Source organism: Orcinus orca, chromosome 13, assembly GCF_937001465.1.
Source record: "Orcinus orca chromosome 13, mOrcOrc1.1, whole genome shotgun sequence".
Lineage (NCBI taxonomy): Eukaryota > Metazoa > Chordata > Mammalia > Artiodactyla > Delphinidae > Orcinus > Orcinus orca.
Window position 1 is genome coordinate 10,378,071 of NC_064571.1, and position 27,324 is coordinate 10,405,394.

A 27,324-nucleotide genomic window follows, 5' to 3' on the forward strand; every position below is an offset into this window, starting at 1 on the left:
CCAGGCCTGGGATTCTCTGAGCATCCTTGTATTGCAGCCGCAGCCCAGGGCATGGGTGACTATATTCTAGCATAGATTTAGAATGTTATTAACTTCCTCAGGGCACTGATATGCACATTACTTATCATGAAAAGAGAGTGGTATTTAGGGCTGGAGAACCCTAGGTTTGAATCCTAGCTCTTTCCTAACATAAGTGACACCTTGACTTAGGTATGCAACCTCAGTTGAACCTCAGTTTCCCCATCTGCAAAGTGGGGATATGACTTCCTATTTCATACAGTCGTTGTGAGGATCAAGTCAGATGATAAATGCAGAAGCTCTTTGCTTATAGTAGTTGCTTCATACGATTAGGTTTCTTTTCATCCGAGTGCGATTAAACACATGGTGGTTTCCACGTTTTGTCAATTTGCCCAGCTCAATGGCTTCAGTTCTGAGGTTGCATGGTCTTTTTTGTTTGCTGTAACATGAGGCCCAATGCAACATCTTTTGCATGTGCAGGATTTATTGAGGAAACAAGGATGTTTAGACATTATAAGATTATTCTGTAGATGGAAGACGGTAAATACCTTGAGCCAAAATTGATCTTTGCCATTCAGAAAAGGAAAGACAAGCCACAGAACGGAGGAAATATTTGTAATATGTATATCTGACAATGGGGTATTATCCAGAATATGTAAAGAACACTAAAAATAAAATTCAACTAAAAATAAGATGGGTAAGCCACTAGAACATGGGCAAAAGATTTGAATAGGTACTTAACAAAAGAAGATTGTATGGTCAGACAGTAGACACATGAAAAGATGTTCTTTGATCATTAGTTATCCAGGAAATGCAAATTCAAACCATGAGGATTACCATGACATATCCACTAGAATGACTAAAATAAAAGGACTGCAAAGATGGCTTGTTGGCGGGCACGTGGAACAACTAGGACTCCCATACACTGCTGGTGGGAGTGTAAAATTGTACAACCACTTTGGAAAATTGTTTGCCAGTTTCTCAAAAAGTTAAAAATACCTCTTCCATATGACCCAGTCACTTCACTCCTACATATTTACTCAAGAGGAATGAAGACATATGTCTCCTCTAAGATTTTTACATGAATTTTCATAGCAGCTTTATTTGTAATAGCTCCAAACTGGAAACAACAAAAATGTTCAACAACAAGTGAATGCACAAATGAAATGTAATCTATGCATTGCATAGAATGGAATTCTAGTCAGCAATAAAAAGAAACAGCTACCAATACATTGCTCAGTATGGATGGATGAATCTCAAGACAATATGCTCATTGAAAGAAGCAAGACATAACATACACTGTATAATTCCATTTGCATAAAATGCAAACTAATCCATACTGACAAAGATTGATCAGTGGTTGTCTGAAGATGGGGGTGGAGGAAGGGATGGTTTGCAAAAAGGGATGAGGAATTTTCTGAAAATCGTTAGAAATAGCTTGATTGTGGTGGTGTTCTCATGGGTGCATAGAGTTGTCAAAACTCTCTACATGGTGCACTTTGAATAATGAAGTCTGTTGGGAATAAATCAATCCTCAGTAATGTTGATAAGGAAAAAAAGATAAATTGTTAGTTTAAAGCAAAAATAGCAATAAACTTTATAACATGTAGAATATATTTTTGTCTCAACAGTGACATCATGGATGGCAGAATGAAAACGAATTATATATTGTTGTAAGGTTCTTATATTATCCTTGACGTGGTATAACAGTATGTGAGGGGAAAATGTGGTCAGTTAAAGATGCATGTTTTAGGCCACAGAAAAATTGCTGGAAAAAAATTAGTAACACAGTTTAAAATCCAGCAATGCAATACTAAAGATTATTCAATTAATCAAGAGAAGACAGGAGCACAGGGAAAAGAACATATGGGATAAATAGGGGGAAAATTGCAAGATAATAGTTTAAAACTCAATCGCATTAATAATTACACTGAGTGTAAATGATTTAAACACTCCTATTTTCAAATTGTTAGATATGATAAATTAAGACTGAACTAGATGCTATCTACAAGAAACCCACTTAAAATTAAAGACAGAGATGTTAAAAGTATGAGAATAAAAAATTTATACCTGCAAACATTAACCATAAAAGAGTTGGAGTGGCTATACTAATATTAGATAGACTTCAGAAGAAGGAATATTACCAGAGATATAGAGGATCACTTCATAATGATAAAGCAGTCTACTCATCAAGAAGACGTAACAATCTAAATGTGTATGGATTCCACGAAATAGCATCAAAATACATGAAGCAAAAATGGAAAGTACTGAAAGGAAAAATTAACAAATCCTAAATTATAGTTACAGACATCAGTCCTTTTCTCTGAGAAATTGATATAATAAACAGACAGAAGACCAGTAATGATATAAATCATATGAACAACATTACTAACAAACTTGACGTAATGACATTTATTGAAAACTCTACCCAGCAAGAGCAGAATACACATTCTTTTTTTTTTTTAAACATCTTTATTGGAGTGTAATTGCTTTACAATGTCATGTTAGTTTCTGCTGTATAACAAAGTGAATCAGCTATATGTATACATATACCCCCATATCCCTTCCCTCTTGTGTCTCCCTCCCTCCCTCCCTATCCTACCTCTCTAGGAGGTCACAAAGCACCGAGCTGATCTCCCTGTGCTATGCGGCTGCTTCCCACTAGCTATCTATTTTCCATTTGGTAGTGTACATATGTCAATGCCACTCTCTCACTTTGTCTCAGCTTACCCTTCCCCCTCCCCGTGTCCTCAAGTCCATTCTCTACGTCTGCGTCTTTATTCTTGTCCTTCCCCTAGGTACTTCAGAAACTTTTTTTTTTTAGATTCCATATATATGTGTTAGCATATGGTATTTGTTTTTCCCTTTCTGACTTACTTCACTCTGTATGACAGACTCTAGGTCCATCCACCTCATTACAAATAGCTCAATTTCGTTTCTGTTAATGGCTGAGTAATATTCCATTGCATATATGTGCCACATCTTCTTTATCCATTCATCTGTCGATGGAAACTTAGGTTGCTTCCATGTCCTGGCTATTGTAAATAGAGCTGCAATGAACATTGTGGTACATGACTCTTTTTGAATTATGGTTTTCTCAGGGTATTTACCCAAAAGTGGGATTGCTGGGTCGTATGGTAGTTCTATTTTTAGTTTTTAAGAAACCTCCATACTGTTCTCCATAGTGGTTGTATCAATTTACATTCCCACCAACAGTGCAAGAGGGTTCCCTTTTCTCGACACCCTCTCCAGCGTTGATTGTTTCTAGATTTTTTGATGATGCCCATTCTGATTGGTGTCAGAATATCTCATTCTGGTTTTGATTTGTATTTCTCTAAAGATTAATGATGCGGAGTATTCTTTCATGTGTTTGTTGGCAATCTGTATATCTTCTATGGAGAAATGACTATTTAGGTCTTCTGCCCATTTTTGGATTGGGTTGTTTGTTTTTTTTGATATTGAACTGCATGAGCTGCTTGTAAACTTTGGAGATGAATCCTTTGTCAGTTGCTTCATTTGCAGATATTTTATCCCATTCTGAGCGTTGTCTTTTCGTCTTGTTTATGGTTTCCCTTGCTGTGCAAAAGCTTTTAAGTTTCATTAGGTCCCATTTGTTTATTTTTGTTTTTATTTCCATTTCTCTAGGATGTGGGTCAAAAAGGATCTTGCTGTGATTTATGTCATAGAGTGTTCTGCCTATGTTTTCCTCTAAGAGTTTGATAGTGTCTGGCCTTACATTGAGGTCTTTAATCCATTTTGAGTTTCTTTTTGTGTATGGTGTTAGGGAGTGTTCTAATTTCACTCTTTTACATGTAGCTGTCCAGTTTTCCCAGCACCACTTATTGAAGAGGCTGTCTTTTCTCCATTGTATATTCTTGCCTCCTTTATCAAAGATAAAGTGACGATATGTGCATGAGTTTATGTCTGGGCTTTCTATCCTGTTCCATTAATCTATATTTCTGTTTTCATGCTAGTACCATATTGTCTTGATTACTGTAGCTTTGTAGTATAGTCTGAAGTCAGAGAGCCTGATTCCTCCAGCTCCGTTTTTCTTTCTTAAGATTGCTTTGGCTATTCGGGGTCTTTTGTGTTTCCATACAGATTGGGAATTTTTTTGTTCTACTTCTCTGAAAAATGCCATTGGTAGTTTGATAGGGATTGCATTGAATCTGTAGATCACTTTGGGTAGTATAGTCATTTTCACAATGTTGATTCTTCCAATCCAAGAACACGATATATCTCTCCATCTGTTTGTATCATCTTTAATTTATTTCATCAATGTCTTATAATTTTCTGCATAGAGAACTTTTGTCTCTTTAAGTGGGTTTATTCCTAGATATTTTATTCTTTTTGTTACAATGGTAAATGGGAGTGTTTTCTTAATTTCACTTTCATATTTTTCATCATTACTGTATAGGAATGCAAGAGATTTTTGTGCATTTTATATCCTGCTACTTTACCAAATTCATTGATTACCTCTAGTAGTTTTCTGGTAGCATCTTTAGGATTCTCTATGTATAGTATCATGTCATCTGCAAACAGTGACAGCGTTACTTCTTTTTTTCTGATTTGGATTCCTTTTATTTCTTTTTCTTCTCTGATTGCTGTGGCTAAACCTTCCAAAACTATGTTGAATAATAGTGGTGAGATTGGGCAATGTTGTCTTGTTCCTGATCTTAGTGGAAATGGTTTCAGTTTTTCACCATTGAGGATGATGTTGTCTGTGGGTTTGTCATATATGGCCTTTATTATGTTGAGGTAAGTTCCCTCTATGCCTACTTTCTGGAGGGTTTTTATCATAAATCAGTGTTGAATTTTGTCACAAGCTTTCTCTGCATCTATTGAGATGATCATATGGTTTTTCTCCTTCAAGTTGCTAATATGGTGTATCACATTGATTGATTTGCGTATATTGAAGAATCCTTGCATTCCTGGGATAAACCCCACTTGATCATGGTGTATGATCGTTTTAATGTGCTGTTGGATTCTGTTGGCTAGTATTTTGTTGAGGATTTTTGCATCTATGTTCATCAGTGATATTGGCCTGTAGTTTTCTTTCTTTGTGACCTCTTTGTCTGGTTTTGGTATCAGGGAGATGGTGGCCTTGTAGAATGAGTTTCGGAGTGTTCCTTCCTCTGCTATATTTTGGAAGAGTTTGAGAAGGATAGGTGTTATCTCTTCTCTAAGTGATAGAATTCGCCTGTGAAGCCATCTGGTCCTGGGCTTTTGTTTGTTGGAAGATTTTTAATCACAGTTTCAATTTCAGTGCCTGTGATTGGTCTGTTCATATTTTCTATTTCTTCCTGGTTCAGTCTCAGAACGTTGTGCATTTCTAAGAATTTGTCCATTTCTTCCAGGGTGTCCATTTTATTGGTATAGAGTTGCTTGTAGTAATCTCTCACGATCCTTTGTATTTCTGCAGTGTCAGTCGTTACTTCTTCTTCATTTCTAATTCTATTGATTTGAGTCATCTCCCTTTTTTTCTTGACTACTCTGGCTAATGGTTTATCAATTTTGTTTATCTTCTCAAAGAACCAGCTTTTAGTTTATTGATCTTTGCTATCATTTCCTTCATTTCTTTTTCATTTATTTCTGATCTGATCTTTATGATTTCTTTCCTTCTGCTAACTTTGGTGTTTTTTGTTCTCCTTTCTGTAATTGCTTTAGGTGTAAGGTCAGGTTGTTTATTTGAGATGTTGCTTGTTTCTTAAGGTAGGATTGTATTGCTATAAACTTCCCTCTTAGAACTGCTTTTGCTGCATTCCATAGGTGTTGGGTCGTCGTGTTTTCATTGTCATTTGTTACTAGGTATGTTTTGATTTCCTCTTTGATTTCTTCAGTGATCTCTTGGTTATTAAGTAGTGTATTGTTTAGCCTCCATGTGTTTGTATTGTTTACAGAGTTTTTCCTGTAATTGATATCTAGTCTCATAGCATTGTGATCGGAAAGGATACTTGATATGATTTCAATTTTCTTAAATTTACCAAGGCTTGATTTGTGACCCAAGATATGATCTATCCTGGAGAATGTTCCATGAGCACTTGAGAAGAAAGTGTATTCTGTTGTTTTTGGATGGAATATCCTTTAAATATCAATTAAGTCCATCTTTTTTAATGTATCATTTAAAGCTTGTGTTTCCTTATTTATTTTCACTTTGGATGTTCTGTCCGTTGGTGAGAGTGGAGTGTTACAGTCCCCTACTATGATTGTGTTACTGTCGATTTCCCTTTTTATGGCTGTTACTATTTGCCTTATGTATTGAGTTGCTCCTATGTTGGGTGCATAAATATTTACAATTGTTATATCTTCTTCTTGAATTGATCCCTTGTTCATGATGTAGTGTCCTTCTTTGTCTCTTGTAATAGTCTTTATTTTAAAATCTATTTTGTCTGATATGAGAATTGCTACTCCAGCTTTCTTTTGTTCCATTTGCTTGGAATATCTTTTTTCATCTGTTCACTTTCAGTCTGTATGTGTCCCTAGGTCTGAAGTGGGTCTCTTGTAGACAGCGTATATATGGGTCTTGTTATTGTATCCATTCAGCCAGTCTATGTCTTTTGGTTGGAGAATTTAATCCATTTACACTTAAGGTAATTATGGATATGTATGTTCTGATTACCATTTTCTTAATTGTTTTGGGTTTGTTATTGCAGGTCTTTTCCTTCTCTTGTGTTCCATGCCTAGAGAAGTTCCTTTAGCATTTGTTGTAAAGCTGGTTTGGTGATGCTGAATTCTCTTGGCTTTTGCTTGTCTGTAAGGTTTTAATTTCTCTGTCAAATCTGAATGAGATTCTTTTTGGATAGAGTAATCTTGGTTGTAGGTTTTGCCCCTTCATCTCTTTAAATATGTCCTGCCACTCCGTCCTGGCTTGCAGAGCTTCTGCTGAAAGATCAGTTGTTAACCTTATGGGGATTCCCTTGTGTGTTATTTGTTGTTTTTCCCTTGCTGCTTTTAATGTTTTTTCTTTGTATTTAATTTTTGATAGTTTGATTAATATGTGTCTTGGAGTGTTTCTCCTTGGATTTATCCTGTATGTGACTTTCTGTGCTTCCTGGTCTTGATTAACTATATCCTTTCCCATATTAGGGAAGTTTTCAACTATAATCTCTTCAAATGTTTTCTCAGTCCCTTTCTTTTTCTCTTCTTTTTCTGGGACCCTTATAATTCGAATCTTGGTGCGTTTAATGTTGTCCCAGAGGTCTCTGAGACTGTCCTGAGTTCTTTTCATTCTTTTTTCTTTATTCTGCTCTGCAGTAGTTATTTCCACTATTTTATCTTCCAGGTCACTTATCCGTTCTTCTGCCTCAGTTATTCTGCTATTGATCCCTTCTAGAGAATGTTTAATTTCATTTATTGTGTTGTTCATCACTGTTAGTTTGCTATTTAGTTCTTCTAGGTCCTTGTTAAACGTTTGTTTTATTTTCTCCATTCTATTTCCAAGATTTTGGATCATTTTCACTGTCATTATTCTGAATTCTTTTTCAGGTAGACTGCCTATTTCCTCTTCATTTGTTAGGTCTGGTGGGTTTTTACCTTGCTCCTTCATCTGCTGTGTGTTTCTCTGTCTTCTCATTTTGCTTATCTTACTGTGTTTGGGGTCTCCTTTTTGCAGGCTGCACGTTCATCGTTCCTATTGTTTTTGGTGTCTGCCCCCAGTGGCTAAGGTTGGTTCAGTGGGTTGTGTAGGCTTCCTGGTGGAGGGGCCTAGTGCCTGTGTTCTGGTGGATGAGGCTGGATCCTGTCTTTCTGGTAGGCAGGTACACGTCTGGTGGTGTGTTTTGGGGTGTCTGTGGCCTTAGTGTGATTTTACGCAGCCTGTCTGCTAATGGATGGGGCTGTGTTCCTGTCTTGCTAGTTGTTTGGCATAGGGTGTCCAGCACTGTAGCTTTCTGGTCGTTGAGTGGAGCTGGGTCTTGGCATTGAGATGGAGATCTCTGGAAGATTTTCGCCGTTTGATATTACATGGAGCTGGGAGGTCTGTTGTGGACCAATGTCCTGAACTTGGCTCTCCCACCTCAGAGGCACAGCCCTGATGCCTGGCTGAAGCACCAAGAGCCTGTCATCCACATGGCTCAGAATAAAAGGGAGAAATAAAGAACGAGAGAGAGAGAGAGAGAGGGAGGGAGAGGGAGAGACAGAGAGACAGAGAGACAGAGAGACAGAGAGAGACAGAGAAAGAAAGGAAGAAAAAATAAAAGTTGTTAAAATAATTATTTAAAAAATTTAAAAAGTAAAGAAAAAGAAAGAAAGGAGGAAAGAAGAGAGCAACCAAACCAAAAAACAAATCCTCCAATGGTAAGAAGTGCTAAAAACTATAGTATAAAACAGAAGTAAGAAAAACGGACTGATAGAACCGTTGGACAAATGGTAAAAGCAAAACTATAGAGACAAAATCTCACACAGAAGCATACACATACACACTCACAAAAAGAGAAAAAGGGAAAAATATATATATATCATTGCTCCCAAAGTCCACCTCCTCAATTTGGGATGATTCGTTGTCTATTCAGGTATTCCACAGATGCCGGGTACATCAAGTTGATTGTGGAGCTTTAATCCGCTGCTTCTGAGGCTGCTGGGGGAGATTTCCCTTTCTCTTCTTTGTTCTCACAGCTCCCAGGGGCTCAGCTTTGGATTTGGCCCCGCCTCTGCGTGTAGGTCGCTGGAGGGCGTCTGTTCTTCGCTCAGACAGGATGGGGTTAAAGGAGCCGCTGATTCGGGGGCTCTGGCTCACTCAGGCCGGGGGGAGGGAGGGGCACGGAGTGCGGGGTGAGCCTGCGGCGGCAGAGGCCGGTGTGACGTTGCACCAGCCTGAGGCGCGCCGTGTGTTCTCCCCGGGTAGTTGTCCCTGGATCCCGGGACCCTGGCAGTGGCGGGCTGCACAGGCTCCCCAGAAGGGGGTGTGGATAGTGACCTGTGCTCGCACACAGGCTTCTTGGTGGCGGCAGCAGCAGCCTTAGCGTCTCATGCCTGGCTCTGGGGTCCACGCTGTTAGCCGCGGCTCGCGGCCGTCTCTGGAGCTCCTTTAAGCAGCTCTCTTAATCCCCTCTCCTCGCGCACCAGGAAACAAAGAGGGAAGAAAAAGTCTCTTGCCTCTTCGGCAGCTCCAGACTTTTCCCTGACTCCCTCCCGGCTAGCCGTGGTGCACTAACCCCCTGCAGGGTGTGTTCACGCCGCCAGCCCCAGTCCTCTCCCAGTGCTCCGACCAAAGCCCGAGCCTCAGCTCCCAGCCAACCGCCCGCCCCGGCGGGTGAGCAGACAAGCTTCTCGGGCTGGTGAGTGCCGGTCGGCACCGATCCTCTGTGCGGGAATCTCTCCACTTTGCCCTCTGCACCCCTGTGGCTGTGCTCTCCTCCGCGGCTCCGAAGCTTTCCCCCTCCACCTCCCGCAGTCTCCGCCCTCGAAGGGGCTTCCTAGTGTGTGGAAACCTTTCCTCCTTCACAGCTCCCTCCCACTGGTGCAGGTCCCGACCCTATTCTTTGTCTCTGTTTTTTCTTTTTTCTTTTGCCCTACCCAGGTACGTGGGGAGTTTCCTGCCTTTTGGGAGGTCTGAGGTCTTGTGCCAGCGTTCTGTAGGTGTTCTGTACGAGTTGTTCCACGTGTAGATGTATTTATGATGTAGTTGTGGGGAGGAAGGTGATCTCCGCGTCTTACTCCTCTGCCATCTTGAAGCTCCCCAGATTACACATTCTTTTGAAGTGCACATAGAACATTTATCAAGACAGACCGTGTGGATTTATAATGATTGAAATCATACAAAATATGTTCTCTGATTAGAATGAAATTAAATTAAGAATTAATAACAGAAAAATATCTGGAATAATCTTTACATATTAGGAAACTAAAGAACACACATAATTCATAGGTCAAAGAAGAATTCACAGGGAAATTAGAAAATATTTAGAATAAAATGAAAATGAAACACAACATATCAAAATTTGTGGTAAGCAACTAATGCAGTGCTCAGAGAAAAACGTATACCTTTAAATGCTTACATTAGAAAAGAAGAAAGGGCTAAAGCCAGTGGTGTAAATTTCTAGTTTAAGAAGCTAGAAAAAGAGGGACAAGTTAAGCACAAGGAAAGTAGAGAGAATAATAAAAATGAGAGCAGAAATCAATGAAAAAAGAAATGGTCAAAGAATGGAAAAAAAATAATTAAGCCCAAAAGTGTTTTTTTCTTTCAATAAATAAAATGGAAAGATCTTTAGCTAGAATGATCCAGAAAAAGACACAAATTATCAGTATCTAGAATAAAAGAGACGGCATCACTATAGATCCTACAGACACTGAAAGGATAAATAAAATTAAATATCATTGTTATTATTGTTGTTGATGTAATGTCAATGTAATGCCAATATCTTTGACAACATAGGAAATTGACAAATTTCTTGAAAGATACATAGTACCAAAAGTGGCCCAGAAAGAAACGGAAAAGCTGAATAGCTTTGTCTGGCATTACTGGTGAAACAAGCAAATAGGTAAGAAAAGAAAACATACTGATGCCGCACCGACTCTTGCAGAAAAGACAAGGGAAAATGAATTTTAGGAGCACCCCGAAACCAAAACGCAGACAAAGACACTATGAGAGCAATGTCCCGTATGAGCACATGTGCTGGGGGCACTACTGCATCCATCACGGGTCTCTGATTGTCTCAGGTATGCCGGCATCCTTCTGGACGAGGACGTCTTCCGAGGTTAGGAGCTTGTCGGCAGTCGCCCGCTGCAGGTGCTGGTGGCAGGGCTGAAGGCCTACAGTACCTGGGAGAACATCGGCTACCTGCAGGACGGCCGAGAGTGCACCGGAGGCCTGGTGAGCCCCTGCGGGCCCCCAGTCCTGCAGGGTCTGCATGGTTACACGTGTGGGGGCTGACCGTGTGGCCAGTGGGATTTGGAACCAGGTGGAATTCCCTCCTGCCCTTGTGACCCTGGATGCATTACTTAATTTTGTCACCTGTGCATGTCCACCTTCTTGGATGCTGTGAGGACTGATGCAGACCGTGCTTGTAAAATGCTTGGCCCGTGGAGGCCCGCGGTAAAGGTCATGAAACTTGGTGGTGGTGGTTGTTGAGAGTATAGGAAAGGGCCAGTGGGGGTCAGATGATCAAAGCTCTGCTCCAGTGTTTAAATCCCTTGGGGAGAAGGCAGGAGTGACCCCAGGGGTTTCTACCCTGGGAAGGAGGCAAATGGGGATATGCCAACCATTTAGAGAGCGTACAGAGTGTCCCCAGCCCAACCCTCAGACCATTTTGAGCAGTGAGGGGTGTGAGGTATGAGAAACCCCAATATGAATCTTTGCAGAGTCGAGGGGAGTCTGAGGACAGGTGGGATCTGTGCTCTATTCCTCTACAATCCTGAGAGTGGAGGCGACTGCGTGATGCAGGGTGCCAGAGTCTCTGCATCCCTGTGGGAGCCCAGCACTGGTGAGAAAGGGGACCCAAGTGGGGTCTCTGAGGACAGGATGTGGGGGATGTGTGGTTGTGGACCTGTGACTGCGTGGCATTGCACGGCTGCAGACATCATCTCTGATGGCATCTGAGGTTCAGCCCCAGATGACAGTGCTGTGTGGGTGACCCCCAGGGACCACACCGCCTCATCGTCCTGTGGGCCAGAAGCAGGCCCTGCAGGAAGAGCAGGGAGGAGGGAGCCCCTCTTGGGCCTTGGGCCTGAATTCCATCTTGAACTTGACTGAGTATTTGCCTAACAACAGCAGCTCTGAGCCTGAAGGGGAGGCTGAAGAATTTTAGCCTCAGTGAGAAGGGGTCAAGAGCAAGTCCAGGGTGGTTGTAGAGAATAAAAGGGGAGGATGCGTTTCTGGAGAGCCCGGCCTCAGAGCATCAGAGTCGGGGTCCATGGAGGGGCGAGGAGGGGCTGGGCCTTCACCACCAGCAGAGCCCAAGGTTTCTCCCACATGAACGGTGAGGATGGGACTGGGAGCCTCCTGTGTCCTTTCATCTGAGAGTCACCGTGCTCACTTCTCTCACGGTGGCTGAGTAAGGATGTGCGCCTGGTGAAGGGGACCTTGGTTGGTCAGACGTGTGTACTGTGTCTGTGACGGTGGGGGACATGCTTGCTTTTCCAGTGGGAATGATGTCGGGTCCGCCTGGAAAAGAAGGAGAATAGGGAATAAAGTGACAGCTGGCGCTGGGGCGCAGCTGGACCAGGAGTACAGGTCCTCTGAGGCAGCTGGGGGCGATGGCTTATAATGACCTTAAGTGACCTGACACGTGTGAGGCCCCTGCCAAGGGGCTGGTTTCCATCCATCCAGCGGCCCTGCCCGCTCATGCCCTCCTTCGTTGCCACGCACCGACCGGCAATACAGAAATGACCCCTTCACCCACCATACTATGGAAAAGAACCTGACCGTGGAGGGCTGCTCTTCCAGGCTGGATGCCAGGCCTGTAATCCCACCGGGCACTGCTGCCTCATGAGGCTTTGCTTCCCAGTAGCTCCTCAGCAGTGGATGCAGAGGGCCCTGATTTCCATTTCTGTTCCTTCCCTTCTCCTCTCCACCCCCATATGCACCCAACACCTAGCCCAAGGCTATTTGTAGAGACATAAATATTTGTTGAAAGGAAAGCATGAGCATCTTCTAATTGTTCTAAGTTATATTTACAAACACCACATCTTGTGCAGGCAGGAGGTCTCCAGGAGTGAAGTATGAATGTCTGGGAGCTCCCGAGATGGTACTGAAAACCACCTCTTTCACGGCCCGTAGGTCTAAGTAGGTCTTGCTTCAAAAAAATGTATTTCAACACACATTTACTGGGTTTGAAGCCAGCAACCCTGGGTGTGACCACAGGAAAGTTTTTCCCTTCACTGTGCCTCATTTTCCCCATATATAAAATGAGGATAAACTCTCCTTTGTAGTGGTTGTGAGGATTAGGGTATGCAAGATGATGAGCATAAAATGCTTCACATGTGAACCCAGGAAGCAGCAGCTGACATCTTTATGGTGTGCTTACCCTGGGGATTTGGAGAAAAAAAAAAATACCACATGGTCTGTTTTGCTTGCCATCGTAAAGATGTATACAGAACCCAGACTGGTATGGCAGGTCCTATGCAGCAGCTGGGGCTGGGAGGACTCAGTGACATCTGGAGGGGGGCGGGGGGCAGTCGCTGAGCAGTGTCATTTTAGCAATTTAGAGGATGAACGAGAGGCTTTGAGATGGGGGTCTGAGGACCTGCTGGATAAAGGGATACCTGCACACAGGTGAAGGTGTGGGAGTGTGTGGCGCATCTAGGGACACTGGGACAGGCATGGGCTGGGTTCAGGTGAAGGTGCAAGGGAGGAATGGCAACTTTATTCAGAAAGCCAGCAGACCGAGAAGATGGTGGACTCGTGTCCCAAAGAACCATCTTACTTGAGTTAGAATTCAGGCTTCTTTTATACTAAAATGGGAGGGAGTGCGGTTAGTTGTTGCAAACTTCTTGGTGTCAGAATCCTTTGTTCTTGCAGCTGTCCTTGTAGGTCAGGTCACGAAGTTCCTGTAAACCTTCCACAAGAGAAATGTTATTCTCTGTTCTGCAACTTCTTATCTCTTATTTGAATGGGAAAGTGTTATACCTTTAAAGGTCAGAGCCTTGCGAATGGGCTATCCTGTGTATTTTCAGGCTGTAAGCAACATTCTTAACTTGTAGCAAAAGCAATAGAATGCAAAGGTTAAAGTGAAAGAACAGATCCAATATGGAGTCAGATTTGTTCTTCCCTATTGCAAAAGGGCAGGGACCAAGTCTTTGATCACCACAACCCTACTTCTGACTATAGTGGGGAGTATCAGTAAGCAGCTGTTGACTGACTAAACAGACTGAATGATAGACTGATAGACAGACTGATGTCCATCAGACAGATGGACTGATGGACAGATGGACTGACTAAATAAATGACTGCCCTGTGCCTCCATTTTTCTTTCTTACCCTTAGAAGTTAAGATTAATCCACAAAACTTGGCCCCTTTGGTCTTTCCTTGCTTTATTATTACTTTTTACCTTGAATATTTTATTTAAACATCTGACTCTATTGTTAAGTATTTGGAGACAAAGAACACGGGCATTGCCTTGAGGCTACTCATATTCAGTAGCAGGCTCTAAAGCCTGTACAGACCCATTCTGATGGCTCATTTGTTGAGTAGTTTAGGAAACAGGGACTTGAGAAGAGGGCTGGGATGGAAAATCATTGTTTTCGTTTTTGCGGTACGCGGGCCTCTCACTGTTGTGGCCTCTCCTGTTGCGGAGCACAGGCTCCGGACGCGCAGGCTCAGTGGCCATGGCTTACGGGCCCAGCTGCTCCACGGCATGTGGGATCTTCCCGGACCGGGGCACGAACCCGTGCCCCCTGCATCGGCAGGCGGACTCTCAACCACTGCGCCACCAGGGAAGCCCTGGGATGGAAAATCATTGTACCATTTATCAAGATATGACTAATCTGGCACCTAATTGTTGCCTCTACTTTAAACATACACCCTGTTTAAATCCCGTTTCCCTGGACTGCTAACTTTCATGTTTGTTACTATTGCCTGAAGTGAGCAATGTCTGTGGAAGGCAGCTTCTTTGCCGAGGAAAGCATATTTGAAATCACATTTCTTGTATTATTTTCACCAATTACAGAAGTGGTGCATATCCATCGTAGAAATTTTTGAAACTACGAAGACACAAAGAAGAAAGTAAATAAATCCCACAATTATACTTTCCCAGGGATGATTGCTATCATTTGCACTGTATTCGTTCTATGCACTGTGTACGTATGTGTTTAAAATTTTATAACCTCTCCTTTTCATCTATGAGTTGATATGGATACCCCTTCCGATCATTTCTTTGCAGTGAAGTTTTGACGGCTGGTACCATTTATCATGGAGATGCACCATACTTTATTCAGCTAATTCTTTAGTGTATGTCAAATTTTTCTTTATTACAAATGACACTATAGACAACATTTTAGTAGCAAACTTTTTTCCCACATACCTATGATTGTTTCCTTGAGATCAATTATTTAAATGATATTTGTATTGTCACCAAAGGTTATACTAGTTCCCACTTCTGCCAGGAGTTGAACACAGAATCTTAATAGTTGCAGGACTACTGGCTTTCAAACTCTTTTGACCGTGACCCATAGAAAAGGGTACACTTTCAGTACCACCCCATATTTACAAACCCATATACACAAAATTGAAAAGATAAATTTTATGAAACAGTACTCATCTCACTATTGTGATCTAGTGCTCTAGTATTTTCTTTTAATTTTATGTCATTTTAAGAAAAGCTAGTCGTGATGCATTAAGCTGATTTCATCACCTGCTAGTGGGTCATAGACTGTAATTTTCACAACGCAGCCTGGACTCACAGATCAAAAAAGGACCTTGCTATATAGAGTTGAGAGCTGCACCTCAGCAGAGTGTGTCCACAGTGATAAAAAGAAGCTGGGCTTTCAGGGGAAAATATTTTCTAGCTCAGTCTGTGGGGTGGCTTCTGCTAAGACCCAAATCTGATAATTCCGTTTTCACCGGAACGCTACTAATTTGGCCCTTTAGGATTTAAGATTATGTATCTGTAAGTGGGAAAGAGATAAAGGCCTTTAAATATCTCCTAAGCATAGACACTAATAGAAAATGATCAGTTCTTGCTGGCTGCTGCCTCATCTTGGATCTGAGGGGAAAACTCATTGAACAGCAGCCTCCAGCGTTTGGACCGGGCGAGAGTTCACGATCCCAGCATTGCTGCTCTTAATCTGTTCCATGGAAACTTTTGGATTCTGAGAGTTTTTCTCTTCATAAATCAGTGTTTCCATAGCACTTGGTGGTCGATTTGAATAACATCATCACTCTGTGTCAGGAAGTCATGAGAAAGTCTTAGGTTGGCTGTTTCTACAAGAGCCTTGGCAATCGCTGCCTCCCCTGAATGTTGCAGAAGTAGCCCTTAGCAGTGAAGTGGATGTATACACAGAGTACAAACAGAAGGGAACTTTGGAATTGAACTATATTTCCGTCTTTTAACTCCTTTGTTTCCCAGCTTAAATTTTTTCTAACTCTCTCTACCTTTTCAGCGAAGTCGGTCACGTTTTGTGCATAAAGCCTGGGATCAATGAGATTTCATGCAAAACAAGAAAATTTTTTCCAAAATCAGATTCTCAGATGAACACTGGTTGGAACTTTCATAGTTCATGTTCATGCAGTCACTCCGTTGCCTTAATGACTGTTGGTTAAGAGTCATTGTTAAGTGTTTCTAAGTTCTTTCTATGTGTGGAGCAGTGTACTAGGGACATATTCCCTGTCTTGAGGGCCAGGACATGTGAGGGGTGCACACTGTACACTGCATGCAGCTGGGAGGCCCCAAGGTTTCAGTCAAATGAGCATTAGTGGACTTTTGTTTCCGACAAAGTTGGAGTAACAGACAAGCAGATATGCCCTCCTGACTGAAACAACTTAAAAAATGGACAATATGTATGAACTAAACAGTTGGCAAGATGCTGGACGTCAGGCAGTGAGGGGCAGTGATCTCTGAGAGAGAGGAAATCAACCAGATGAGCCCTACAGTTGCCCCTGTTTACTGCCGTGCAGGTGTTCCCATGCCACGCCTCACGAGGGGAAACCAAGGCAGAGCTCATGGAGCTGAGAGTCCAGGGAGACCCACACATCTAGAATTCACAGGATAAAGAACCAGACAGAGAACTCAGAGACCTACAGCCAGTCCCCTGCGATCATTCCGTTGACACTGGCTATTGCATAAGTGTGAGGAAACCACTCGAGGCTGCGGAAAGAATCACCCAAAAGGATTAGAGGGAACAGGGACTTCCCTGGTGGCACAGTGGTTAAGAATCCACCTGCCAATGCAGGGGACATGGGTTCAAGCCCTGGTCCGGGAAGATCCCACGTGCTGCGGAGCAACTAAGCCTGTGCACCACAACTACTGCGCACCAAAACTACTGAGCCCACGAGCCGCATCTACTGAAGCCTGGGTGCTCTAGAGCCCGTGCTCCACAAGAGAAGCCACAGCAATGAGAAGCTTGCACACTGCAAGAAAGAGTAGCCCCCTGCTCACTGCAACTAGAGAAAGCCCAAACAGCAACGAAAACCCAATGCAGCCAAAAATAAATAAATAAAATTTATTAAAAACAAAAAAGATTAGAGGGAACAGTATCCAGTGCTCACACGGGGCTGGGAATAGTACGTTTTCCCACCAGCCAGTCTGGAATACCTTAAGACTCACAAATGAGAAAAAAAGAAATGTTAGGTGTAAAAGACCAAAGGTAAGGATGACAGATTTCTCATTGGAAAAAATGCAAGCAAGAAAACGTTGGAGCAACATTTTTAAAGTACTAAAAAGAAAAATAATCTAAAGCTCTATACTCAGCAAAATTATGTTTCCAAAATAAAAGAAGGCATAATAAAGACATTTTCAGACCTGCAAAAGTTGAGGGGATTTATCACCAACAGCCTTTTACTATAAGAAATATTAAAGGAAATTCTTCATGCAGAAGGAAAATAATATTGGATAGAAGTATGGGTTTGCACAAAGGAATGAAAAGCGCCAAAAATATCAATAGTAACTAAATGTGTCAATATATAAAATTTTTTTAGTATTTAAATCTCTTTAAACAAAAATCATAACAACATAGTGTGAGGTGTATAACTTATGTAAAAGTAAAAATGTATGATAGTAAGAACAGCAAGGCCAGAAGGGGAGAAAAAGAAGTGTGCTATTGTAAGGTTCTTGTACTGTAAATGAAGTGCTGCAGTATCACCTACCTGGAAGTAGACTGTGATAAGTTGCAGATTTATACTATAAATCCTAAAGCTTCTACTAAAATAATAAAACCAAAACTTGTAGCCAAGTAGCCCACCAAAGAGTTAAAATGGAATTATAACGGTACTAAGTTTATCCAAAAGAAGGCAGAAAAAGAGGAAATGTGGGAGAATAAAGAGATTGTTCAAATAGAAAACAAACCTCCAGATGGCAGATGTAAACCTAACCATATTAACAAACACTTTAAATGCAAATGCCCCAATTAAAAGGCAGAGATGATCAGGATGGAGGTTGGCTGGCAGGTCCAGACCCTTCTTTTCCTCCCAGACCCTCTGAGGTGATTCCCTGCCACTGAGCCTGCGCTCTAGAGCCCGTGAGCTACAACTGCTGAGCCCACGTGCCACAACTACTGAAGCCCGCACATCTAGAGCCCATGAGGGAAGTGCGGCGAGATGTGGCTCAATGATCCCAAACCTCCTTAGTGAGTCAGGGAGGGGCTGGAACGGGAGCTGGCGGGGGCAGCGCGTGTTCCTGGTGCAGCCGTGTACCTTTCCCGTGCTTACACTTGGTCTGGTCTGCGTTGTGGCTTCTAACCTCCGCGTGTAAGCGGAGAATCCACCGGCCTGGTTTGGACGTGTTGAAAACCCTTCACCTGCCTGGTGGGAACGTGGAGAACAGACTCTGCCGGCTCGGAGGAGTCACGTGACTCAGTTCCACTGCTTCCTTTGCTTCCCACCTTCTTCCTTTAAGGATTGATGGGGTCTGGACTTCCCTAGTGGCACAGTGGTTAAGAATCTGCCTGCCAATTCAGGGGACACGGGTTCGAGCCCTGGTTTGGGAAGATCCCACATGCCGTGAGCAACTAAGCCCGTGCGCCACAACTACTGAGCCCGTGCACCACAACTACTGAAGCCCGGGCACCTAGATCCCGTGCTCCGCAACAAGAGAATCCACGCAATGAGAACCCTGCACACCGCAACGAAGAGTAGCCCCTGCTCACCACAACTAGAGAAAACCGTGGGCAGCAATGAAGACCCAACACAGCCAAAAATAAATAAATTTTTTTTTTTTAAAAAAAAGGATTGATGGGGTCAACCAAATTTTCAGGCTGTTGATATTTAACTGAACTTGCACATGGCCTCTTTTCTCCACATCCAAGCAAACCCAGATTGAATTTCCTACAACCAGCTGAGTGAGGAGTGGGAAAGAGAACCCTGGATTCCATTTCTGATTCATGCCGGACCGTGTCATGGAGAGGGCATTCTGAGTGGTGCGGGGGCACCTCGTCATGGAAGGGGTGGAATCTCAAGGTCAGGACGCTGTGACCTTGGGCCTTACCCCTGGGAGTCTCAGTTTCCTTCTCTCTTAAAGCCTAGCGCATGGTAGGCGCTCAGTAAATACTTGACTCTCCTCTTCCTTCTTCCTGGATGTGATTCCAGTGAAGGGTCCCAACTCTCTCCCCTTCTCCTCTCCCCATCCCCGACCCTGACACATTCTACCTGCCTGGGAGCTGCCTGCTTGGGGCTCTTCAGGGTGCAGCCTTGGACCCTGGAGGCAAGGCAGATTCTCAGCAAATCAGACTCCAAAGCATCAGCATCTGCAAAGACAGGCCCGGGGCCAGCACAGGCTGCATGGTCCCCACTGTGGGCTGCACCCGCAACCCCCGTAGAGCTGCAGCCACAGCTGCTGACCTTGGCCCTGCACAGCCAAATTCTTCACAGCGACCTTCTACAGTATCCCTTGGGCCTTGAGTGTTACCTGTACCTGGATGGCCTGGGGCTGTGCCGTCCAACACTGAAAGACGCCACCCCTGGGCTCACTGGGTCCTCAGAATCAGTCTCCACTACAGGACTTTAGGCCCCCCCTCCATTAGGGCCCCTCCGTTGGCGCCTTCTCATCTCCGTCCCCCGGCTGCTCCGTTTCTCCTCAGTGTATCCCCGAATGCCACATGGGAGAGCAGAACTGGCTGAAGCAGCGTAAAGAAATACGTGGACAAAATTGGAGCAAATAAAGTCTTAGAAGATATCTCTGACCCAGCATGATGATAAGGTTATCAGCAAACACACATTGACTGTTCCTTTCATGTCAGACACGGAGCTGCTGTTTGCTGTTTGGAGATATAATCCAGCTGGACAATGACAGAATCATTATATTTTAAAGATTGCACAAGAGAACACTGAAACAATTACAAGTGTTTATAAATTAAAGAAGAAAAAGTGGTGTGATGCTGACCCCGTGGTTATTCAGTAGACTTAGTCCCAAGACTGGATCCTCAGGGAGATGCACCACCACCTCGTTTATCTGGCAGCAGCCATTTCTTGGAACACAGCCAAGGCCTGAAATAAGCAAAACAGAACTCTGAGAATCCCAAAGAGATGACACGAAGTCCACGTGCTGAAGCTCAAGCCCTCACTCTACTCCTGAAGGAGCCTGTCCAGCCTCCGCTAGGAGCCTGCTTCTGCCAGTCGACTCTTACATGTGGTTCCTGGTTTCCTGCGGTGCTGCAGACTAGGAAGGATATATGGTCTCCAAATGCAGGCAGCTAAGAGTGCTGGTGACCAAACAAGAGCCAGAAGAACTAGAAAAACGAAACTCAAAAATCCAAGAGCTCAGGGGGTCAGTTCCCAACCCCAAGGAGGACTTGAAGCTCTTCTAGAAGGCAAAGTGGGCTCCAGACAAGGTGGGCTAAGTGCAGGGAGACAGGCAGGCAGGCAGGTACAAGAAGGACTGTCATGCGAGGGCCTCCCTCCATCCTGGATGCTGCAGATTTGCTGTTCCCTGGAATACAATAGATAGTGTTTGTTGAAAGGCTCAGCTCTTCACAGCAATCCCCTAGACGTGTATCTCTCAAAACAGATCAGTAGGTCAGCCTAACATGGCAGGTACCATTTTGCTCCCCATCCAATTTCATAAGGAGAAACAGAGCCAAGAAAAATCCTGGCTTGTGCCTGGACCATGTGTAGCTAGTGGTGCTGGTGGAGGATTCTAAGTCTGAGGGTCATGGGTCCAGCTGGCTAGGAATGCATATGTGGGCAGGGTAGGGGGAAATTAAGGCATAACACCAAGTAACTGGGTAGCAGGGTAGAAAGGGTTCAGCCCATACTCGGAAAGGATCCAGGGCCTGATCTGGCAAACCTCCTAAGAAGGGACTGGCTGGGGCCCAAGTGTTGACCTCAATAGAAGGGCCGTCTCAGTGGTTACTGTAACAGCTTAATCAGCCAGACCCTTTGCTCAGCTCCAGCCTAATTCTTCTAGGGCACCAACGAGTCTCTGACCAACTCCCTCCCTTTCCATTTCATAGACCAAAGACCCCTTTCTCTGGACAGACTGAGAGCCTTCAAGAAGAATCCCAATTCTGGGGCTCCAGATTAAGTCCTAGGCTCTGCTCATCTCTGCTGTCCCTTTCTGATTGTAGGGATTTAGAAAGACAGCACAGTAAAAAACACTTTATGATGGTTCGTTATTTCTCAATTTTGAAAGAATCTTTCTCCAAGATTAGAGGACTTGACTCTAATTGTTCAAAAGAGGTTTCCACTCCTGACTCCCTGACATTCCTGAGTCCCTGCTAGGTAAAGTGCCAGGACCTGTGTAATTGTGGCCGCCTTTAATCCTCCAGCAGTCCTATGAGTGGGAATAACTGTCCACATGGGTGGAGGAATTAAGACCAGAGGTACATGCTATTTCTCCAGATCTAGTGAAAGTTGGGGACAGGGGTTCTAATTCAGTTTTTCTAAATCCTAGCCTTTTATCCCTAATTCTGGACCTTGCTTTTTTTCTGGGGGAGGGAGAGGATAACTTTGTTTCTGGCCCCTGGGTCCCATGATAATCAATGTTCTACACTTAGCCCTCATTTAACATTATCCACAATTTGTAAACAAGCCTCTGTGTTTTATTGTTAGCCTCTGGTCACTGGAAAGAAATCATCTCCTAGTGAGAACATCCACATGTCATATTTGTGAGTGTCTTATGTTCACAGGTCTTATCTTGTCAAGCAAATTAGAGTTGGAGGTAGCAGGTAGTAAAACTGACCCTCATCACTGATAAAGAAAAGACAGATTACTAAAATGACCCAAGGACGATCCATTTTATTGGCAGCATTCCTTTGAAGATCTCAGCCCAAACTTCTTAAGGGCGTAAAGAAGGCAATTATAAATTTTATATGCGATGGATAACATCCAGACATATGATGTGGATAGAGCTGGCATCCATCCTGGGCCAATTTTGAATCTACTGTATTCTCATTTTGCCCTCCCTTGAGAGGGTTTATAACTCCTCAGAAAGATTCACTCTATCCCATCAAGGAAATATGAATGGGGAAAAATGAAGCTTCACAAGTTGACCTCTGAATTTGTGATCATCTCAGTTAAGATTCTTTTGGATGCAAGTAAGAGAGACCCATTACAAACTTGCTCAAGTAAGAAAGGAGAATATATCTTAAGAGAGAGAGAGATGTGTTCTGGAATCCAGGCCTCATGGGGACCAGGAACTTGGAAGGAGTCTAGAGTAGAGGCAGTTCTGCTCTTGGTTTCTCCTTCCCTTGGGGGTATAGTCTCAGGCTTTGCTTTTCTGGTGTCTGTCCATTCTCCATGCTCCTCTGCATATGTGGCTGCCCTTTGGCTGTGGAGTTTATAATATCTCCATGCTAGCTACTCTCTGAGATGGTGTCTCATAGATTCAGTGCTGAATCCCTGGCTCAGCTGGAGTTGGTGTCCTTCCCAACTCAGACATGTTTGGTTAGGGAATGGGGTCACAGATCATGAACATGCCTGCTGATGCCCCACGTGTATGGGTGGTAAGAAAGTTCTCAGATAGTAGCTGAGCAGATGTCTGTTACAGTACATACGATAGCTTTTGAAATATTTCCTAACTAATCCTTTCAGGCTGGTGTATAGAAATGGAGTTGAAGTTTTGTGGAGGGATCTTATATCCAACGACCTTGTTAAGCTGTCATAACAATTCTGATAATCTGTTTGTGGTTCTTTTGCGTTTCCTATGAGCATAATCATATTCCCTGTGAAAAGTGATAGCTTGTTTCTTCCTTTACAGTTATTGACATTCATTTCTTTGTCATATCATTGAAGTGGCCAGAGCTTCCCATGCAATGCAATGGTTAAAGTGGTTGATAACGGGCACCTGTATTTTATTCTTGACTTTAACGGGCACGTGCTTACTTTTTCACCATTAAGGCTGTTACTGGTGTGGCTATTCTGCTGATACTCTTTATCATGGTAAGGCAGGTATGTGTTACCCTTAGTTTATGAAGAGGCTTTTGTGTGTTTGTGTGTGTACTCGTGTTTTTCGTTTGGTTTTAAAATTATGAATGGATCTAAATTGTATGGAATTATTTACATTCCTTTATTTCACTGAGATAATCACACCTTTTCCTCCTTTAATCTGTTTATGTGGTGAATTTACAATAACATATTTTCTAATGTTTAATAAATCTTGGGTTTAGGAATAAATACAACTTAGTCATGGTGTGTGTGTGTGTGTGTGTGTGTGTGTGTGTTTAATTCACTGTTGATTCTGTCTGCTGATACTCATTTAGGATTTTTCCATCTGTGATCATGAGAGAGGCTGTCCTGTGTTATTCCTTCCTAGTTCTGCCCTTGTCTAATTTGGATATCAAAGTTATAACACCCCCATTAAATGACTTGGGGAGGGAGTGTTTCTTCTTTTTCTGTTCTCTCAAAGAGTTTGTATAAAATGGAATGATATGTTCCTTGCATATTTCATACAAATATCAGTAAAGCCATGTAGGTCTCATAGTTCCTTTCATAGACATTTAAAATGATTGGTTCTCTTTCTTTAGTGGTTGTCTTCTATTTCTTCTTGAGTCTGTTTTGGTAATTTATATTTGCCTACTAATTTGTCCATTTCTTCTTCTTTTTAAAGTTTATTGGCATAAAGTTCATAATACCCTCTTATCTTTTTATCTCTACAGTATCTGTAGTTATGCCCCCTTTGCCACTCCTAATATTGTTTGTTTTCCCCACCCCTTTATCTCTTGATCTGTTTTCTTTTTTTTTCAAATAAACTTTTGGTTCTGTTGTTCCTCTCCAGATTATATCTGGGATTTCCATTTCATTGCTTTTTGTCTTCGTTATTTATTTCCTCCTATTCTCTTTGTGTTTATTTGCTTTTTTGCTCTTGTTCTATTACCCTAACTTGCATGTTATCTCATTAATTTTTGCCATCTCTCCAATTCTATTATAAACATTTAAATATATAATTTTAGTTATATATTATAATTATATTAAATATTATAACTTTAATTATGTATTATAACTTTAATAACACTTAAATTTATAACTTTTTGGTAAATACTGCTTTGGCTGATCAACCATGATTTGATATGTAAAAGTTTCTGTTTATCAATTCTAAGCATATGTTAACATCCATCATGACTTATTTGACCCATGAATTAGCTGAGTATGTTTTTTTAAATTTCCTAATGTCTAGTATTTAAAAATAATAATAGCCAAACTTTGTTGCATTCTTACTACGTGTCAGGCACCAGTCTTCACATTTTACATTGCTTAACTTATATAATCTTCACAACAACCTTACAAAGTAGGGCTGTTATGACCCCAATATTACGTATGTGAAAAATGAGGCACAGAGAGTTTAAGCAATTTGCCCAGGATCACACAGATCCTGAGTTAACAGAACCAAGATTCAAACCCAGGCAGTTTGGCTACAAAGTATAACCACTGTACATACTGCCTTCTTTTTAGTGACTGTTCTTATTTTTGTTGTCATAATAAAAATAATTATTATGTTGGTATTTTTACTTAATTCCATTGTAGTCAGAGAAGATGGCCAGTGTGATACAGATTTTTTTGAAATTTATTATCACCTACTTTGTGACCTAGAGCATGGACAGTTTCCATGTGAACTTCAAGATGCATTCTGTAATGAGCTGCAGGGTTTTAAATGTGACCAATAGATCAAGCTTATTAGTGGCATTATTCCAATATTCCCTGTTCTTATTGAAGTTTTAGTCTGTCTGATTTATCAGTTATTGAGTGGACTAAAATCTCCCACTGTTGATGGTAGATTTGTCGGTGTCTCCTTGTGTTTCTATCAATTTTGATCTCACTCTTTTCAAGTCGTGTTAGTAGATGTTTACAAATTTAGAACTGTTCTATGTTCCTAGTGTACTGAATCTTGGGTCCTCCTGTAGTGACTCTCTTTAGCTCTAGTAATGTCTTAAAATGTATTTTGTCCAATATTAGTATAAGAACAAAAGCTTCCATTTAGTTGGTATTTGTTAGATCCTTTTACATTAGCGTGTGTTAGCATGTTGCATTTATGTTTCCTATCAATAACACTTACCTGGTTTTTATTTAATTTGTTCTGACAGCCTCATTTTTAAAAAAAATAAATTTATTTATTTATTTTATTTTTGGCTGAGTTGGGTCTTTGTTGCTGCACATGGGCTTTCTCTGGTTGCGGTGAGCAGGGCTACTCTTCGTTGTGGTGTGCAGGCTTCTCATTGTGGTGGCGTCTCTTGTTGCAGAGCATGGGCTCTAGGCACGTGGGCTTCAGTAGTTGTGACCTGCAGGCTCAGTAGTTGTGGCACGCAGGCTCTAGAGCGCAGGCTCAGTAGTTGGGGCGCACGGACTTAGTTGCTCCGTGGCATGTGGGATCTTCCTGGACCAGGGCTCGAACCCGTGTTTTCTGCACTGGCAAGCGGATTCTTAACCAGTGCGCCACCAGGAAAGTCCGACAACCTCATTTTTATCTGTGTAGTCTAAATATTTATTGTCATTGCTGATATATTTGTATTCATTTCTTCCATCTTATGCCTTGCTTTCTTTGGTTGTGTTTTATCTCTGCTTGTTTAGGCTTCGCACTTTCTTTCAGATTTATGGGTTTTTTCCTCTTTCCATTCTTCTCTCTTCCGCTTTTCATTCTATTATGTTCATTTTGTGGTCACTCTAGCAGTTGGAGTATGTACATTTAACATACAAAGTCTAAAATTAATTATTATTTTTCCATTCTCCCAACAATATGAGAGCTTTGATTGCTTTCCCTAATCACTAGCTCCACCTTCTACAGTATTATTGTCCATTACTTTAGTCCTACGGTTTTTAATCCCACGCATTAGCCATCATATTTATTATTATATAGAATCGGGGTTTCTCTAGAACTACCACATTTACCAATTTCTTTGCTCACAATTCCTTCTTGCATCTCTTCATTTTCCTTGTTCATGGAGTACTTTCTTCAGAAGAGTGTGGTTCTGTGGCAGTAAACCTAATTTTTCTTTGTCTGAATGTGTCTTTATTTCATCCTCAGTCTTGAAAGGCTAAGTACTGTTAAGGATAGAATTCATGGTTGACAGTTATTTTCTCTCAGCACTTAAAGTTTTTACTATTATTCTTGATTCCCTTGGTGCTGAGGAATCGGTAATTGTCATTTTTCTCTCTGCTCCTTTTAAGATACTTTATTTTATTTTTGGTGACCTATGGTTTCACTATAATATATCTAGGTATGGTTTGTTTTTTGTTTTTCCTATTTGGGGTCATTTGGGATTGCTAAATACATGGACTTGTGTCACTTGACAATTTTGAAAAATTTTAAGCCATTGTTATTCTGAAGACTCTCTCTTCATGTTCTTATTTTATCTCCTTCTTGGTGTAGTAGTCTAATATTAATATCTGTTACCTCTACAGTTTTGATTCTGTTGATTGTTATCTATCTCTTCTGATTGTCCTTTACTTTCCCTTGCTTTTTGTGATTTTTTTTTCTTGAGCCCATGAATTTTGGAACTTTGTCTTGGTAGTTCTTTCAGGCCAGAAAAGATCTGCATTTACCTCTGCCGGATGCCTGGAGACTTCAGCTCACTTTGAACTAGCTCCTTGCTTGGAGCTTTCAGGGTGTCGTATGGATTCTGGCCCCAGAGCCGTAGGAATGCAGACCATGGTAAAAATTCAGCAGAGATGTTTCTTCCCCTCCACTCACAGCCAGAGCTGAGACTAGCAAATTTCCTCAATATCTTCTTAAGTGAGGGATGGTGTTTTCTCACTTAACCCTTGGTAGGCATTGTTTTCCAGAGGACTACATTTATACACATGTCTTTATATAACTTCTTACCTGGCCTCAACACCTGCTCCCCATTTTGGACTCATGCTCTGAGTTTGGCCTCCGAGTATTTCTCTTTACCACTTTGATATACATCAAAATGATTTTTCAAAAATATTCTATCAAGCATATTTTCAATGGATTCTACTGGAGACTTAGTTTTTGTTAAAGACTATCTCATCTGCCATATTGCCAGTGACAGATGTCCCAAGCAAATCTGGCTTCCCCATCTCCATGCTACTTAAACTGTTTTGGGCCAGTCAGCGTTGATTCCCTGAGGCTCAGCCCACAGGATCCTTCTGGGTCCTCACCTACCTGAGCTCCCAGGATCATTCATCGTGGTTGACCCCTCCCTCCTGGATGCACCCTTCTCCCAGGCTTTCAGGACACTATACTCTCAGCTTTCTTTCTGCTTTTATGTCTTCTTAGTCTCCTCTGCCAGTTCTCCTCTGCCTGCCCTCAGAATGTTGGCATTTTCCAT

The 27,324-nt window shown here is 42.2% G+C and overlaps 1 protein-coding gene and 1 long non-coding RNA gene across 2 annotated transcripts in view; one reads left to right on the forward strand and one right to left on the reverse strand.

Annotated features, from left to right (window-relative positions):
- Positions 1–27,324, forward strand: part of ACOXL (acyl-CoA oxidase like) — a 371,113-nt gene that overhangs the window by 185,691 nt on the left and 158,098 nt on the right. Inside the window, 1 exon segment of the mRNA XM_033401938.2 lies at positions 10,675–10,828. Coding sequence (XP_033257829.1) covers positions 10,675–10,828 — 154 coding nt within the window.
- Positions 1–27,324, reverse strand: part of LOC125960755 (uncharacterized) — a 228,180-nt gene that overhangs the window by 58,740 nt on the left and 142,116 nt on the right. The window lies entirely within an intron of this gene.